Raw genomic sequence first — 19,854 nt, forward strand, 5'->3', positions numbered from 1 at the left:
TTTCAGGAAGAGAAAGCCTGCAGTGTCTATTAGCTTGGATTCCCCATTGTGACGTGGTGGTGCGTTTCTCCTATGAGAAAGTAGAACTTTCCTTTTTGTTTAATTAAGTTCTCTGAGGGTGAAAATGTTTTATACTTGCTGTAGCTTGGCTCAGTACTGCATCAGCCTCTGATCTAGCCTGCAGGTAAACCAGCCCAGTGGCGTTCTGTGATCCAGCCTGCAGGTAAACCACCCCAGTGGCGTTCTGTGATCCAGCCTGCAGGTAAACCAGCCCAGTGGCGTTCTGTGACCGGGGTGTGGGCGGAAGAGCAGAAACCAAATAGTGGAAGAGCCAATCAGTGTCTGCACTCAGGGATCTGTGATTGACAGACAGTAATTGCACTTTTTGGTTTCTGCAAAACTCCCACAGCTCCAGTCCACACACCCAGACCGATCTGCCGCGACCGGGATGGTTTACCAGGCTACCTCTGATGTGCTTTGATGTCCTGGTTTAGCCAAGAGATTCACCAAGATGTCTGGTGACAGACACAGTGGACAACCTGTGTAATGTCTCTTTCCATTAATTACTTAATTGCCATCACCATGTTTGTAGTCTCTGATCAGAGACGCTGATAATGCATGTATACTATAGCCTATGTAAGCTGTTGCACCTATCTTTAGTCGAATCAAGGAAATATTACATACAGACAAATGTACAATTTATCAAAATAACAAAACCTGTGAATATTAAAAAAGAAGTCTCACATTGAATATTGATTATTTACCTTCTCTGATGTCTCCTTCTTCTCTGGTGTGACGGGGGAGTCTGTGGAGCCTGGGGCCTTGGATGGAGTGCTGGAGCAAGCATAGGCCATGACAGACAGCTTACTGGCGGTGAGGAAGACATCGAAGGGGATGAAGTTGAGGTTCTTGGTGATGGTGGACTTTCGAGAGGGCCTGGCGATGCGGTGGTGACTGGCGCCACTCTGCTGCTCAATCTGAACGATGCGGATGCGGGCGCTGTCGCTGCCAAAGCCGCTGTCCTGTCCTCGTCCGCCGGCGCCACTGTGGCGGGAGGATGAGGGGTCCACACCCCCCGCTGCAGAGTCACGGCCGCTGAGATGCTGATGCTCCTGGCGACGCACCTTCAACAGAGGAAACACGGAGAAGCACACTGAAGTCAGACGGTAAAATTATTCAAACAATTACATTGTTTAGATATTCACGTATGACATTAAAAGCCATGGTCATAAAGGCCCAAATGTAAATAAAAATGCATATATTATTATATTCACTTGACTTTAAAATAAAAGCCATGTTCTTAAAGGCCCAAAATCCATGTAGAATTCATGTATTATAAGTATAACAGTCAAAATGACATAATTCATCAGCCAGTCAGCAGAAAACACACATTTCATATTCATGCGCACACAGTCCTTTGTCAGCCACAGGAACATGGAACACAGTCTTATACACATACTGTACACATGTATGCATGCACACACACAGACACAAGTACGCGCGCATGCACGCACACCCAAGTGCAGCTGCAACCTCAGAAACTGCACAAACACCTCAAAACATGTGCAACAGCCTGATAAATAGGACGAACATGAGAATCCAATTTACATGAAAACGAATTATTGCTTTATCTGAAAACAAACCAAGATGCTTTATGCTTTGTTAGCATTACAGAAAGGGGAGCACAGCGTCAAATAAAAGGACTGAGAGGTTCTTTGGTGACTTTTGTTTCTTGTTTGGATACTCTCTTTTACAAGAGGACACAATCCAAATAACTCGCTTGATTGAAACCATGGACAAATTGACCAAAGCAGCAGAGCATTGCATAGCCACAGTTAGAGACATTAAAGGCATGCTCCGGGGCTTTTCCTGTGGTTTTAAAATCATTTTGCACTTCTTACGATATTGGAATGTGTCTTTTTAAAAGGGGGCCTTATAGCTCAGCAAATCGAATTGTTTCGTGCAGTGACTGTGGTATTGTGTACGAACTAAGCAGCCGGGATTTTATGCTGAGCTTCGACGTTAACGGATGCCGGGAGAATTCCAGCCGTTGTGGCAATAAAAAGCTTTCAGTGACAGATGATGTAAATCAATGCGCGTAGGTTGCCGGGGTTTCAAGCTTAGAATCAAAACAGGCAGCGTTTCTCTGCTACCAAGGCATGCCATCCTCAGCGGGACCATGAAAGAACTCTCACGGGCTCCCACGGGACAGGCAAACAAGACAAACATATAAAACGAAATGCTACCTAGTAAATGATAAATCACTGCCCGTGTTTATGTACAACTGACACGTGTGAGGGAAACACGCATAAACAGAAGCGGCAAAAAGTAGGGAACACATTTCCATGTACTTTTCAACATTTGTCCCGAGGCAAACATTTGCCTGCTTTAATCTTTGTAAACACTGCAGAAAGAACAATACTGTACAGTACAGTACCCCTCCCCAGTAAAAACATTACAACGCTCAGTGAGGACAGACAGAGAAGAATGACTACAGACTAGAGTGTGAGTATGGAGGGATGCAGTCAGTGTGCAATGTGAAGACCTTTCCCAGGCCTGTCTGTCCAGCGACTGGGTCACATCAATTAAAAACACTCCCATTCCTGTTAAAGGTTTGTCAGGTGTGTCATGAGAGGGACTCGGGGCACATTCATCAGTGTCTCCCCACTACCATGTCCAATACAATTAGCCCATTATAATGGCCAGGCCACCCCCATGCTTCTCGCAGCACCGTGAACACTCATGTTTAATGGGCGGGACGTCCCTTTTAATTAGCTACTGCTGTGCTTGAAAATGGGATTATGATTAATCTAAAAAACAGTGAGAGCGGGAGAGAGAGAGAGCGGGAGAGAGAGAGAGCGGGAGAGAGAGCGAGCGAGAATTCTCAACAGACCAGCCGTGTGTCCCATCCTATCCCACCCTCGTCTGCTCTGACCAACCTGCACATGGTTCCTATTATAACATGTACTCTCAGCTGCCTCTCTCTCTCTCTCTCTCTTTTTCTCTCTCACTCTCTCTCACTCTCACTCACTCCCTGAGAATTTTAAATGTATATTATTGCTGTGGCAGAGATAGTGTTTCAAGACCTCCAGGCAAATACTAAAGCGACTGGCAGCACATTAGACAGAATGCTTGACTTATTAGATATTTCCTATTCTAAACAGTGTCATCAAAGGCTACGAACAAGAGACATATAAAACCCTGCATGCCTGCCTTCCTGCCTGTTCTGTTCTGTTCAGTTCTGCTGGGCCGGGCCATGTTTAGGGCTTCCATACGATCGGCCCCTGTGCCAGATCCCTCTCCTCTCCCTGGTCTAATGAGCACAGGATGTGTGCACTTCTTTTTCTGTAGAAATGTAAGATTTTCCAAGTAACAGGGAAGGGAAAGAGGTAGAAAAGGGCCTAGACCTTCTCCATGTGTATTGTGTTAAGGGGGTGAAACTTGCATCAGGGTAGGGAGGTATTTAAAAAAGGTATCCGGCAAAGGCAAACATCCACTTCGAGCGTGGCTCCTCGTCGGAAGGGACAAATAAGCTGTGCAGCTGCTGGGAAAGACAGAGCCAGGGGAGACCGCCAGAGTCTCTATCTGTCACTCTCTGTCCCTCTTCACATGCATTTACAATTACAGCAAATACCCCATATTCTCTTTAACCATGACTAACAGAGTGCCCCCTAAGCACATTTTTGTTCTATATATAGAGGTTCTTACAAGTGGCCATGCAATGAGGGGTAATGGGGACCACAATCGGGGGCACAGAGGAAAAAGGGACAACATAAAAAGTTAGGCGAGCACGTGCACATACGGGCACGTGCACATACGCAAGTCTCTGAGCACTTAGAGAAAGATTTTGGTGTAGTCTAGTAAATCCCACTCATTGAAATTAACTTGCACATACTGTATATGCGCACATGCATGCGCGCGCGCGCACACACACACACACACACACACACACACACACACACACACACACACACACACACACACACACATGATCCTATAGTTTATGCTCTCAACCAATTTATTCATTGACAGAAGGCAATAAATTCGGAATATAAACATACATCGGAGGAGCTACATGCTTGGTCCCAGATGAAGTCCCCCTTTCCAGCCATTACTTTCTATTATATTATTATATAATGGCTGCACTGAAGCGCTGTTTCCAGATCCCAGTGCAATCACTCTCTGGACACACTTGATCATGATCACGAAACGTGCACACACACACACGCACACGCACACACACACACACACACACACACACACACACACACACACACACACACACACACACACACACACACACACACACACACACACACACACACACACACACCCCCCCAATCCCCATTGGCCAATCATGAGGTCATCCCTCAGAGTCGCTAGGCAGAACATTCTGGAAAATGGAGGAAAATCCCCAAAGTGTGAAACCACGAGTCTCCGAAGTGCCAATCACATCAGAGCGCATCTGCACGACTTCTGACCCCTATTTCTGTCAGTGTAACTCATAACAGCTTGGCTTGGAGTTAGGATAATGTGCGGAAGCAAATGTCATATCAACCAAATGCCACCCGTTTGCGGTGTTGGCTGGCCAGTGGAATATGACTACATGACTTCTACATCTGAATACCCCATTTTCAACTTGATTGTTTCCAGCTGAATCACAATTAGGTCACAATTCAGGTTCCGGGATCAGGAAACATATGAAAATCCGGATGTGTTAGGATGGTAGGCAAAATGGGTAGAATGTGAGGGGAGTATAATTATACAAAATGGATATATATACGTAGTCAAGAGTTCAGACTGAAGGGTTGTAGCTTTGTTGAGCTTATAGTGACGTGATGTATTAGAAGAAAAAAAACCCCACTTGGATGACATCAAATCCAAAAGTGTACTTCTATAACAGTAACATACGCCATCATTATTTGAGTCTTTTTCGTCTTATGCTACAGTAACAGCCTCACAAAGCATCGCTCAAGGACACAAAGGAGGTACAAATTAGACCTAATGGAACATGTATTGTATGAGTGCACGCACACATGCGCTCAAGCAGCGGTTAGAGCATCCCACCGCACATCCCTACTGAGTGAGAATAGGTCTAGTGGTGACATCACAGGACGGCACTGCTACATGTAAAGGTCACTCCGGTGTTATCATTAGGAAGTGACAACAGCGCTAATTGCGGAAAAGGTTCAACGCAATGGTGAGGATTACAACTGGGACATCGGTGTTGAGTGGTAGAGGTCAGTGCGGTTACATCATTAAGAGAAGTACATGGACGCTGAGCTAAAGGCTTGAGGAAGACAATGATTCATGACAACTGAGTCATGACAAGGAGCAGACGACAGCAATAAGACCATGTGGCCTGTGAGCATTTTCACTAAACTTTCTGTTCCTTCTATGTACTGTAGGCCTACTGTAGGTAAAAAGGTATCTCTCTCTCTCTCTCTCTCTCTCTCTCTCTCTCTCTCTGTGTCCACCCGCTCAAGCCACATCATCAAAGTAAGAACTAAAAATATCCAGAACAATAATTAACTTCTGTGTCCACTGTCCAATATTAGGAGCTTGAATGAAATCATAGAAAATGAAAACCGCAAGCATTGTAAATCATACAAATTACAAAACAGCCCTGGCAAGTGAGGTCAGGTCAGTTTAAAATTCTTACTACGTTCATCTGAATCCTTCTGCGTTCTTGTAACTAGACTTCCAATTAAACAGCATGGAAGCATGCACAGTAAATCTCTCTGCCGGTCCTGCTCAGCGGAGCTACTTAGTCTGAAGATTGTCTGGATGGTAATAAACTCCTGTATCTTGACTATATCAGAGTTTACAGGTTAAGCTCACGCTGTGCTGCTCTATTGTTCAGTGGAACCATAAAGCCTAAGGCAGACCTATGATGTAAGAATAAGGCAATACCTCATTTTCATCAAAAATAATAACAATAATACTTAACCAAATGCCATAAAGACCACAATTCATTCTGTTATTTTCTGGCGAGGGGAGGGGGGAGAGAGACATTTATAATATGAAGTCACTTCTCTTTGTAAGCCTTAATGGCGGGTCTCAAAGCAACAAGGCATCAAAGGCAGTCGTTTAATACATTGAACTTTGTTTCAATAACAAAGGCAACCTGCTATGCACTTCGGCTGAACCACAACAAAGCGCCAATGGAGGGTCGCGACCCCTGAGCTCACAAATGGATGCCGAGCCCTTCGGAGTCACTGTCAACTGTACTTTAAACACGACGCACACCAAAGCGCAGGACAGGCGAGCGGGGGCTTTTTTTAACGAGCTCCCACCGCAGAGCACAGAGTGTGGGCGGACGGTTCGACTGCTTCAGGGCACAACGGCATGTTCCTCCACAGAACATGCGGGGGAATATGCAGCACTGTGCCTGGTCATCTCTCCCTCGTCATTTATTACAGACCCCTCTGTACTATCTCTCTCTCTCTCTCTCTCTCTCTCTCTCTCTCTCTCTCTCTCTATGGCTGTCTCCTCTGGACAGGATGGGATAAATAACAGCCAGCTAGTTTCCCTTTCGTATCAGGGGCTTTTTTGTTCTCCTGATGTTACGTTATATGGACAGGGGGATAGTAAACATCCGGGTGACAGGAATAGTTCAAATATGTTGACATTCCTAAAGCAGTGGGTCTGTCGGAAACACCTCCCACCCAACGGAGAGGAGCGGAGATGATATTAAGAAATGATGATTTGGATGAATTCATGATTTTGAGAAGTCAGACTGTAACAGTAGTATGACTGCAGGCCAGGCTGTAAGGTAATAATAGGCTGGAATAACAAACCAATGGCACACCTAACAAAACAGGACAATGTTATTTGCATGACTCATGGATTCATGGTTTGGACAAACCATGAATACAGAAACAAAGATAAAGCCTGTCCCTGTGCAGAGTGAGTCACTGCGCTCCATCTGGGAAGTTAGGGCATGCCGCACAACAAAACGCTGGCTCTTGGAGATGAAACAGCCAGGGCCTTCCTTTTAGAACTTAAATGGTGTTCAAATGTGTTCCACACACACTCCAACATAAGTATTTGGCCCTTGGTTTGCTTACAAATATTTTGCCACAAAAACAGCGCAGATGGCAATCTGCTCAGTGTTAACGGGGTACACTCTGAGAGCTCGGACATGCAGCAGGCTGCAATGTGGTGCTCAACACACTCAAGTTCAAGTTCCAGGCCTTCCCAGCATGACACCAGGCCCTGTGAGAAGCTCGCCAAAGTTCCAAACCATCCATACCCTGCTCCTAATCTTTGGCAATCCACAACGATTTAAGAGGGTCTGACAGACACCACCATTGGAGGTCTTACAGCTTCAATCCTCCACAGCAAATCCAGCCGGTCCAAACCAAGACCCTGACCAAAGGTTAGTTTTGGGGTGAACATGAGGACATGCAGGATCTCTACAATGATACAATGATCCAACCAAAGGTTAGTTTTGGGGTGAACATGAGGACATGCAGGATCTCCACAATGATACACCGGGCGGGTGTTTGAGTACTGCAGGACAGGGCAAGACATACGACTCACTGCAGGAAGACATTCAAAAAATGTCAGAATTGCTAGATTAACGCCACGGCTGTGTTAGTGAAAACAAACAGAGAAGGGAAAGTGAGCGGAGCATCATGATGTAAGCCTTTAGAAATGATACACAGAACATCTCGCTGGTCCAGCATAATCTCTTGGCTGGGATCAGATGCTGCCGAACCGACTTTATCTCCAAAAGCTTCCATCGTTACTGATAAACAAGATATCAATCACACGATAAACAAAACAGGAACTGTAAAAATATGAAAACTTTGATGATTAAGTTACCATGAGTCAACAAGCAGAACTTGGCAAAACAGATGGTATCCATGAATGGATAGATGGCTTTTATAAAAATACAAAAATCCTTTATCATCAACCCCCATATGTGCTGTACTTTATGTTCCCATACAGAAGAAACCATATTCCTGACATTTCACATTGTTTGGTGACATTGATTAAACTGAAGATGAAGGCCAGATGTGGATAGAGGTGTGATGGTGAGATAGAGTGAGATGGAGAAGAGGAGTGGGGGAGGGGGAGGGAGGGAGAAATAGACACAAAAAGCAATGGAGGAAGAGTCGGAGCAAGCAAAATAAATTGTGTGTGTGTGTGTGTGTGTGTGTGTGTGGGGGGGGGGGGGGGACACACTTTAATTTTCCCAGCCTCTGCAGTATCAGAATCATCATAAGGCATTCTCTCTTTCTCTCTCTCCTGCTCTCTGCCTCCCCCCCCCATCCCTTTCCCAGGCAGTGAAGTAGAGAACAACTGGCTCTCATTAGCCATCACCATCTCTATTTAGGTTTGAGATTTGTGCAGGGGTAATTTTCTAATCTAATATTCAGGCTCCAGTGTTTATACATGCCGAGGGTCCCTGAGTGAGGTGGGCTATGGCGCTGATGTTGGCGGTCATGGGTGTGCGAGCGACTGAGTGAGGAGCGGAGAGTGTGTGCAACAGACAGTGAGAGGAAAGAGGGGAACTGTGTTTTTGTCTATGCGTTTATTATGTGTCTTGTAAATAAGTATCTATGTGGGAGTCTATGGTGCAGAAAATGAGCAACTTGCCAAGACCGCTGACCCATCATCTCTTCAGTCAATGTTTACGTCTGGAGGGTAAAGCACAGTGGCTCTGCACCACAACTATCCCTCCCTCACTCACTCACTCTCTCTCTCGCACAAGAAATCACACACACGGCACGGCACACACACACGGCACGGCACAAGAAATCAACACAAACACAGTCGCAACAAACACACATGCCACGACTCAAGACATGACATCCCGATACACAACGTGGCAGCATGGAAGTATGCAGCTGGCTGATGCTCATGTTTCAGTCTGGCCCTACAGTTCATCCACACAAGCTGCACAACTTAATGTCATTAGAGTTGGGCTTTGTGCCCCCAACCAACAAGACAATAGGAGAGCCTTCAAGCTGCATATAGTCTTCAGCGTGGCTCTCCTTTTCCTCCAGAGCAGACATTGAAGCCTGCTCTTCAAACTGGAAGAGAAGAGATGCCTTCCATTGACTAATGCAGTGTTCTTCAGTACACCGCCATGTCTGTGTTCTCTGCTTTAGTTACGGGGTCACAGGGAAACAGCAACGGCAGGAAAAACAACGACGACCCAGGGAGAGACGAGGGGCTGCTGGGAGCAGGGAAGAAGACCCAGGGAGAGACGGGGGGCTGCTGGGAGCAGGGAAGAAGACCCAGGGAGAGACGGGGGGCTGCTGGGAGCAGGAGAGAAGACCCAGGGAGAGACGGGGGGCTGCTGGGAGCAGGAGAACATGGGGGAAGAAAAGGGGGAGATGAGCCCCAGGTGGCCTGCAGAGGACTGTGAGCGATGCGGTTCCGATCAACTTGTACCCTGGGGAGCAAATGCATGCACATACACACATGGCGGTACAAAGACACACTTGCGTGCACGTAGGCCAGCTTGCATACACGTGAAATCACAAGAAACTGTGGGAATTCGTACGTACGTGAACGTTGTGCATCGTACGCACACAAATTCACAATGCCATGAAGGCGGGAGGAATCCTGGCGCTTTTGTCTATTTACCAAGTTGAAATTAGAAGAGGAGAATTGAAGTGATGGTCCTTTAATTTAACCCTGGATGTGCTCCCAGGGTTCCCAATGCTGCATGTCGGCCCCTCAGAGAGGATGATGCAAGACCCACCTGTCCCCGATCTAGGGGGGGGGGGGGGGGGGGGGGGACACGGGACACCCAAGGGCAAGGCTACAGAACGAGTGGTGGTGATTCAATCTGAACTTGGACCAATTGAGAAGAGGAAAAACCTAGTAAGACTACGAAAAAAGAAAAGGAACCTGATCTTCAGATTTTCTAACACATTGAATATATCAGACAAACAGGGTTCAAGAGGACATGTTGGATGAAAAGCTCATTCAAGAGCTTTGAAATACGTGAGGACTAAACTGGGATTTGGGACTAAGGTTAAACAGGGTGGACGACCTCGCTGCATACTGTATCTAATGTTTGCATAATGCTTTTTCCACGTTGTTCAGCATTACCTACGTAGGTCCTTCATGCATTTCAAACTACTGCATCTTAAATACTGTATCTTAAGCATATATTTGGCATTTTACACAAAAGTCAGAAATATTTGTGGCGTGCTTGATGATTTGCGTTTGACATGAACAACTGAGCCCAGCTGAGCCTCTGGATTAGCTTCGAGCAGGCAAACTAAAACAGGTGAAGTATAAAATCCAGCGCACCTCTTGAGTATCTAAACATGTGAGCGGTGTTTTTGAGCCAGATATCTCCAGCGGTTATATGGCACCTATACGAGCATGTCAGTCATTGGCTCGGACTAATTCAGGTTTCACATGCCTCTTATCAGGTTACAAGGCCACAGTCACAGGCCTTAAGCAATGACAAAAACATCACTCATCTCACAGAGAGCTTACACATCCATAGATATGAGTTGTGAGTATAGTTAGAAATCGGCCTAGTTCATACAGATGCACATGAAACTGAGCACATCTCATGTGATCAGCTCTGTTATAATTCGTTTTCTAACAAACCATTCTGTCACGCTGGACCATGGCACTCGGACAAAGCGATGGCCATTCATTCTGTTAGATTGCCTATTACCTAAATATTAAGCTGTGAGTGAGCTGTCTAGTTCAGTCTAATGTTACTGCGTGATTGTATGTTTCTGCAAAATACACTGCACTGATGTGACCGCTGTATGTCTGCATACCTACCTACATGTCTGCAAGTGTTACATTATTATTATTATCTTATGTCTTAATTTAATATGGTCGCAACTAATATGGTCGCACTGTATATTTGTATAATTACAGCACTCATCTGGGTAGTTTAGTATAACATGTATGAAAAGCTGTCTCCTAAACCTAGATAGTCAGACACACACACAAACACAGAAACCGTCCGTGCCCCATCTGAGTCAGATGGTGAACATAATACTCCTCATCACCTGTTATTCTAGGTGGAAACTTGCTTATACAGGTGTGAGCCAAAAAACTCTCACCTTTTCCCTCTCTTTCAGACAAAACCTCAGTACCAGTCCCAAAGAGTGCGATGGTATGTGTGTGTCTGTACTACTTGGCCCGGTGTGCCCTGCTTTTACTAGTCCCCAGGGTCCGTGACCCCATTTCCCCTGCAGTCCGAGAGAGAGAGAGGGCACCCCGTCTCCTCCTCACCTGAGCCGACACCCGATCCCAGGGTTCATGGCGGGGGCCCGCTGCCTTCTTCTCAAAGGCGGCGTTTGTTTCCCCGCTCTAATAGAATTCTAACCGCCGTGATTTTATCTGGAGTTTTCACGCCAATTTCGACAAAACCGATTTGAGAATGGGGGGGGGGGTGCGGGCGGGCAATTCAGCTGCTACTGATCTCAAATAGATTGAGTTTCCGAGGGGGCCAATTTAAGAATGTGCCAGGGTTTATGCTTTGAGAAGGGAGGGGCAGGTATGGGGGTTTGAACTGCTCTGTGGCACTCAGCTCTGGGAAGGTGAGTTGTTTTGACTGGCTGTCAATTAGCAGTTGATTCACGTAGGAGGGGTCAGTGAGCCCCGTGTGCACCAAGAAAAAAAGATATGGTTTCATAACAAGAGAAGGGGAGCGAGATGAACGCTGGCTATAAAAATATGTATGTTTAAGATAAGCTGAAGCAGTGGTGCTTACTTAACAGATGTCAGGCCAGCCAGAATGGAAAGGGAGATGGACGCGCAGGGAGCCGTATTTGTTATTGCTCTCGGCAGCAAGTGGGTGAATGAAAATAATGGCAAATGAGTGGGAATGGAAGGGGGTGTGTGTGTGTGTGTGTGAGGGGGGGGTGGCTGGCTGAGAAGGGACCTGGGTCAACAGGCAGGTTGAATGGTTTGGAGCTGACCTCTGAGGGACTTCGTCTCCCACATTTAGTCTGAACACTAGAGATCGAACCGAGACCCAAAGCAAACACAGAACAGTCATGGCTCTGTCTCCTTGTCTCACTCCATCACGTCTTGTCCTTCTCCATTCGCTTGGCCCTTGTTTCTCTCTCCTATGTTCTGTTCTGTCTGGTGTCATGTCACCATTCCCTCTCATGCTGTCCCCTCTTACCGCTGCATTCACCATGCTTCTCTCCTTCTCTTTCTGTGGCCTCTTTCACGCTCTGTAAGCTTCTCCCAGCCCTTCTGCCTCTCTGTGGCTCTAATTCTGTCCATGGGCCAGGAATGTCCACAAGAGCTCCTCTGACACCTCACTGTCCTGGACAGCTCAGATGTAAAGAATAGACACCAGAGTCCAGCTTTCAGAGCCCAACAGCTACGAGACAATATGAAACACTCATCACAGAGAGGAGAAATGTTGGACACGGTTTACTTTAAAACATACACAGAACATGGATCCAGGGTCTGGGTCGCTAACTGAGCCAAGCTTGTCAACAACACCACCGCTTAGATAAGCTGTGTTCTGTGCTTTTGACATCCAACTAATACTCCTACGTGGACCAGAGCAGAATTGTTGTAGAGGAGAGCAGGATAGGTCAGCGAGCTTCTAGGCTCCCACAGTGTGATGTGTAGCAACATTTCAGAGAGACACTGGAGGTGCAGAAAACTCTTCATTTGTACATATCAAACTGTTGGATGCATTCCAAATCTTTAGAACTAAAGGTCATCTGCCTATCTGTTCATTGGCTAATACACTTCCGTACCCGTCTCAAGAGTCAAGAGTACAGACAGAAGCTTAACTATACTGTAGCTTCTGACAGTAGTTCTTCACCGGCCTCCACATTACGTTAAAACAATGAATATGTCAGCGGACTGCAATATAGATATAGTTGCTATTATTGGTATTGTTGTCTTCTCTACTGAACCTCGCATATCTCTCTCTTCCCCACCACTAGGTCAAGGCAGATGGATGCCCACCCCAGAGCCTGGTTCTGTTTGAGGTTTCTTCACATTAAAGCGGAGTTTTCCTTTGCCACTGTTGCTAAACAGTTGCTATGGAACATTGGGTCGCTGCTCTATGTGTAACGTGACTTGAGAAAACTTGATTTGACTGTATAATAAAAAATGATTTTAAATTGAATTGAAAACCAAGCAAGATAAACTACATTTCACTGTGGGAGCACAAAAAATGAAACAACACAGACATCAGTAAAGAGGCCTTCTCCCCACTAATACCTAAAACAGCTGTCCAAACCCACATACAGACCAAAGCGGCTACCAACCAATATGCTGGTCCCTGCCATAAATCCACTCCTCGAAGAGCGGTTCGTCTTGGCTGGGAATCTGTGCCACTTGTGACACCATCTAAGTGCTGTGTTTAGTCAAGCTTGCGTGAGACCATGGGCCGCCTCCCCTACACAGTTGCTGCGTGGCGGACATCTACTGTAGGAGGTAATATCACAGTAATATCATAATCTACGGACTGTCAACTTATATCTGTCTCAGTGTAGGAACACCCCCCCCCCCAACCCGCCCCATCCACTGAGAGCTGGCCAGCCCATTGAACGGCTCTGGAAAGATGTGCGCTTTTCCAACCAGGGGCTGTGCCAGTCCACAGAGAGAGAGAGAGAGAGAGAGAGAGAGAGAGACTGTATGATGAATAGAGAAGAGACGATTGCAATTGGAGAGGGAGGATAAGCACTTAAGCCCAATTAAAAAATTATAATAGTAGCGATCTTGTAGATCTCACATTTCAGATTTAGTTTTTCTTGAACATTTTTTAAATGTACAAAAAAATAGGGACACAATGGTGACAGGGCTATAGATTGCAAATGAAGCAGTTTGCAAAGAGAAGCAGTTGGATGGTGTGATCATGGAGCTGTTCACAGGCTGTCGAGTGTAAAACTAATGAAGACATTCATTGATCCAATGCGAGGATGGGGAGGTGAAGAAGAACCGGCAGGGATAGAGCAATTGGATGAGAGAGAGGTTCTCCACGAGTGTGTTTACTCAAACACTGATTCAGAAAGTTCCTGTGACGCCTGATACCATGTCTTGAACCGGGGTCCCGGCACACGCCACTCTGTGTGTGTGTGTGTGTGTGTGTGTGTGTGTGTGTGTGTGTGTGTGTGTGTGTGTGTCAGGAAGTCTAAAGCCCTGTTTCCCATGCGTGTAATCATCCCAGGATGAGGTGAAGGATAAAGCCGAGTGGGACTTCCCCTACACTAGAGGGTATTTTCCTCTCACACTGTGGTACAAGCACATGGTCTGACTGAACGGAAGAAAGAAAGAAAGAAAGAAAGAAAGAAAGAAAGAAAGAAAGAAAGAAAGAAATAGAGAGATGCCAACTTTTAGATAAAAAAGCAATTTCTTAACTGCTCCCTTTGCTTTCAAGTGTTATTGTTTTACCAGTTCGTCTGGACATTTTTGACATAGTACTTTGCGAGTCTATCATTGTGGCGTTTACTGGCAGGCGGCGATGCCAGTGAAGAGAGTTTCCACTGTAAAATTCTCAACATTCAGATGGTGAATAGAGAGAGAGAGGAAGAGAGACTGGTACAGTACGGATCAGTAGCCGATGGGTGAGAAACAGACATTCAGATTCTCCCGTGAAATCATGTCATCGGCGTGTCACGCACGCACGCACGCACGCACGCACGCACGTCGCACGCAGCTTCTCCTAGGTCAGCTGTGCAGTCATAAAGCAGCATTACAGTATTGGCTTCCAACTGAAAGGCTGCTGCCACTTCAAACGAGGGAAAGTTACCAGTTACCATGCAGAGAATGTGGGGACCATGTGTGTGTGTCTATGCATAATATGTGTGCGCTACTCCATGCGAGCACAAGTGCGTACTGCGTATTGTGCATTACTAGTGTCTGCATGTGTTATGTGTGAGTGTATCTGCTTGTTATGCTTTTATGTATCTGTGTGTGTGTGTGTGTGTGTGTGTGTGTGTGTGTGTGTGTGTGTGTGTGTGTGTGTGTGTGTGTGTGTGTGTGTGTGTTGGTGTGGAACAGTACTGATGACAGAGCAGTGAGATAAGTCCCTATGGTCTATTCATAGCTTCCTGGCCCGAAGACCTCCTGCTGCTGAAAGCTGCCTGATCTGTGGCCTGGCCTCACTCTATCAACATCATCAACGGGACAACACAGAGATGAAAACAAAATGCAACACGCTGAGACTAATATGGAGATAACCATCATAATACTGTGATTTGTACAGTGAGAGGAAAAACAAAGCTGCGATACGAGTACATAATCTCACATTGTATTGATCGGTAAGCGATTATTACACCATACCATAGCATTTTATGTCCGGTCATTCACAAGATGTCTAGTTGTCAGCCCATAGAGCCCCATTGTAAACCCGGAGATAATTGGCATAATATGTGACCATACCATTAACAACCTATAGAAGGCAAAAAATTCCAAATTTCATCATGCTTTATGTAGCATGTGACGAGTCAAACCAGGGGGTTTTCATGATGCTGAATCCATTCCAAGCATTAGTTTTGCAAAAAAAAAACACTAAACTAAACACTAAACTTATGGCCGCTACCCAAATGTGCTGACATCACATTTGTGAATACGGCTATGGCCGTTTTAGCCTAAGGAGTGTATTTTGTGCAGAACTAATGCTTGGAATGGATCATGGATATGGATCATGAAAACCCCCTAGTTTGACATGTCACATGCTACAAAAAGCATGATGAAATTTTGATTGTTTTCTCCTTATAGGTTGTTAATGGTATGGTCAGATATTATGCCAATTATGAAAATTGCTCAACATATGAAAGTTAGCATACATACACATATCCATCTGAAGCAGGGCACACAATTAAAATGATAGAACAATAAATCAAATTAACTGAAATCTAAAAACTGAAACTGAAATCTAAAAGGCAAGACTGCTTGTAGATGTGAGGGTAAGATGTCAAACTCATGGCTAAGGTCACTCACACCCTATGCAATGATGGACACTAAATGTCTACTCTCTTAGCACAGCGCTCTGTCGACAGAAATGCCCCTCACACACTCATGCACGCACGCACGCATGCGCATGCTCAGTGCTCGCACACACACACACACACACACACACACACACACACACACACACACACACACACACTGGTGAGACTCCCACACATTGCCCACGCGCCTGCCTCGCCTTGCCACTGCCAAGGAACCCAAAAGCCCCTACAAAACAAATTCATTAACGTAGACAATAAAAGCCAGCTGTGTGGGATGATGAGAACTGTTTGAAATCAGTGCCCGGGATTCTGCAGAATCTGTTCAAGGCAAACAGCGTGTTCTCAAAACTTTAGAAAAAAGGGGAAAAAAAGAATGAAAGAAATGGATCTGGAATATGAAGAAGAAAGAAAGAAAGAAAGAAAGACAGAAAGAAAGAAAGAAAGAAAGAAAGAAAGAAAGAAAGAAAGACAGAAAGAAAGAAAGAAAGAAAGAGAGACAGAGGGGGGGCAGTGTTGTTTAATTTATGTTCTTGTTGAGGACACAGCAGAGATGCTTTGTTGAAACACAACAACAAAACGGTTCCACTGCAGCAGATGGCTGAGTTGTAAGACCCTTTCAACAGGTTGCAGAGAAGAACTACAAAGACCATCATGACTCATGAGTAATGTTGAGTCTGTCCAAAGGCAAAACCCCTTCCACTTTTTTTCCAAATTGGAACAGGTGAAAGGGGACTTTTGATTATATGATTGGTTCTAATTTCTCACTGGTTCTGAAACGGTCGTCTGAATTGACATTGGCAAGGCTGTAGAACTATTGGATGATTGCGTGTATTCCCTTAGCAGGAGGGCAGACAGGGAGTTGTGTTATTGTATACTATTGTTCTCTTCGATCACAATCAAAAAGCCACTACCTGTTCCAAACTCATATTCCAAACAATGTCAACAGCCACAGATAGTGATTTTATTTGACAGCAGTGTGTCTAATGCGCTAGTGGGGGGTAGACAGGCTGTTGGCAGAGCGGACTGCGAGTGAGAAGAAACAGCCTTTGGGAGTGAGCGTGTGCTGCGCTCTGCTGTGGAGTCAGACCACGCAGTACTCCAACAACCCACTAGAGGGCTCTGCAGCATGTGGAATGGAGGCTTCAGGCTTGCACAAAGCAGGACATGGCACAGCAGACTGGGTCTTAGTCACACTGACCTCCTGGATGCGGGGGCCAGGGCCAGGGCTGGGCCGCGGGACACATGTGTCTGCCAAAGGACTTACGACATCCAGCTTGATGGATGGTCAAATAGTTTTAAAAAGGGAGTCCAAAAAGCCCAAAGCCAGACTGCGTTTTCAGTCATATTGAATGCTGCAGAAAAACACAAAGTCACTGACCTCAGCGTTACTGGAATAACTATGTATAATTATACCACCATTAATATACTAAATACATAGTTACAGACTTATAGGTGACAGAGAAGTTTCACCCAGTTTCATGGCTTCCATTGTCAGTGTTGCGTTACCTCAATTTGAATGATTAAAATGATGATGGATTTCCGCCATTAACTCTCTGATGGAGTGTTTCATCATCAGCCAATAGCCTTGCTCGTTCTCGGCCACCTGTCTGACCAGGCGACCCTCAAAAGAGCTGCTGACGGTAGTCGCAGCTCTTGGTCCTGAACCCAGGTGAACTCTCTGCGTCAGTCCACTGCCTCATAACAGAATCAAGCCATGAATCATTACAAGCCAGGGTGAGGGCTCAGAGATCGACCTCAGATCAGAACCAGATGCACGTCAGGCACCTCCTGAAGATTGACTGTCTAACAAAAAAAGAAAAAAAATCCCACTTCCCCTTACCCACCCAGTCAACAGACACGGCCTCTCTCTCTCTCAAGAGAGCAAACACATTCATTTCCTATGGTGGTGCATCAACAGCCCCCAATGGAACAGTAGATTCGAAGGAATTGATAGTGACACATGGTAGTGGTTTGAATGTGTCACTGTTGCGGCTTTTGGACTGGGAGGGCTGATGCTCTCTAGGTGCCGCTGGGTGACGACAACCTGCGTTTGTGTTGCTTGTTGTCTGTGCAGGAGGTGCAGTAGTTTACATACCACACATTGCTCCACATCGTGTCTCAGTGTCTCTCCGCCGGTTACCAGAAACAGAGTAAAGATGTAGAGCTAACACTGATCATTTAATCCGTTGTATAAGTGCAAATTTTAACCAAATAAAACCTTATACTTCATTGACTGGGGTCCCCCTGGCGTCTATGCTTGGCCCACTCCCTTTCCCCCTCTACAGGAAATCTCTTTGCAGAAAATAGCCGATCTACAAGCTCATAACGCATCGCAATGCAACGCCTTGTGAGTGTGTATGTCTGCCTATTATGACATTCCCAGAATAGGAACGATATAGGGTTCAAGTGATTAAGGAGCCAGCTATGCAACAACTACAGTGTCTTCCTGTCTCTTATGCAGTCTGACCACGTCACTGCACACTTACAGGAGGTAAGTGTGCATAGCACACATCGCTCAACATCATGACTCAGTGTATCTTCTGCACTGGTTACCAGAAACAAGAGTAAAGATGCAGAGCTATAACCATCCAATCTTTCTTCTAAGTGTGGCGCTTAAGGAGCCAACTATGCAACTACGACAACAACAGTCTCTTCCTGGCTCTTACGCAGGCTGACCACGTCAGTGGACACATGCGCTCCTGCGAGTGGATGACAGTACAATCACTCTTTATATCTTACTTAATATCTCTCCCTCTTCCATTCCCCCCCACCCTCTTCGCTGTCCTCTATCCCTTTCCTACACTGTGCCTCCCATCCCCACCGCAGCTGGTAAATATTTTTATATTGTGTTCCATTAGAAGGCTTTATTAAGCGGTCAGACAGGGCAAATGGCGCCTGGGAGCTCCCTGTGCTGTAAACAATAGGAAGGGCTCTGAAAGCTACAGCCCGGCACAGAGCAGTAAACTAAGGCCAGATTAGAGAGACCGGCTTGTCCTGTGCGAGTAAATATTTAAATGTGTTAGATTCACCCTAAATAGTGGTGGGAGATGGTTAGGTTCCAAAAATGATCTATGATGGAAGAGAGAGGGGGTGTGTGTGTGTGTGTGTGTGTGTGTGTGTGTGTGTGTGTGTGTGTGTGTGTGTCACTGCGGTTCTGTGAAATGATTAGCACATGGAGGTACATTCAGTTGTGGCACCAACTGAATGTACGACAAAATGAAGGACGTCATCAAGGATGAAAGGATGTGTTGTCTGTCTGTCTGTCTGTCTGTGTGTGTGTGTGTGTGTGTGTGTGTGTGTGTGTGTGTGTGTGTGTGTGTGTGTGTGTGTGTGTGTGTGTGTGTGTGTGTGTGTGTGTGTGTGTGTGTGCGCGTGTGTGTGTATGACTGTGTGCGTGTGTGCGTGTGTGTGCGTGCGTGCGTGCACACACTATGTAAATACTTTCTATTATGAGCAACCATTTGTGTGGGTGCCAGAGTTAGACCATTACAATATACTGAACGTCTTGTCACTTGTCTGTGCTAGTAAAATAAATAATAATAATAAATGTGTGGCAAGCGCACAGACATTCCCATACAGTAAATGGACTGGACATTTGCCACGCGTAGTCCACGCAAGGGGAATGCATAAATCGGTGTTGTTAAGCAACACAAAGTTTATGTTGTGTCTGATGTCACATGCCCATATGGAGATTCCCGACAGCAATGCAAATAAATGTGTTATGCCCAAATAGACATACTGTAGGGAAGAGAGAGGGACAGGAGATGGGAGTGAGACAGGATGCTCAATCAATTTGGGAGAGAGGGAGATGGGGAGAGGGGGAGGGGGGAGTGATAGGAAGTGAGGGAGAGAGGGAGAGGTGGAGTGATAGGAAGTGAGGGAGAGAGGGAGATGGGGAGTGATAGGAAGTGAGGGAGAGAGGGAGATG

General features: G+C 45.9%; 1 protein-coding gene across 2 annotated transcripts in view; it reads right to left on the reverse strand.

The window, feature by feature from the left end:
- The window catches only part of vps13b (vacuolar protein sorting 13 homolog B), a 445,793-nt gene that overhangs the window by 140,812 nt on the left and 285,127 nt on the right, over positions 1 to 19,854 (reverse strand). For both annotated transcript variants that reach the window (XM_080768430.1, XM_080768431.1), the window contains exon 35: positions 765 to 1,124. In XM_080768430.1, coding sequence (XP_080624556.1) covers positions 765 to 1,124 — 360 coding nt within the window. The remainder of the gene's footprint in view (positions 1 to 764; positions 1,125 to 19,854) is intronic.

The sequence above is a fragment of the Protomyctophum bolini genome, assembly GCF_963924005.1.
Source record: "Protomyctophum bolini genome assembly, chromosome: 7".
NCBI classification, from domain to species: Eukaryota; Metazoa; Chordata; class Actinopteri; order Myctophiformes; family Myctophidae; genus Protomyctophum; species Protomyctophum bolini.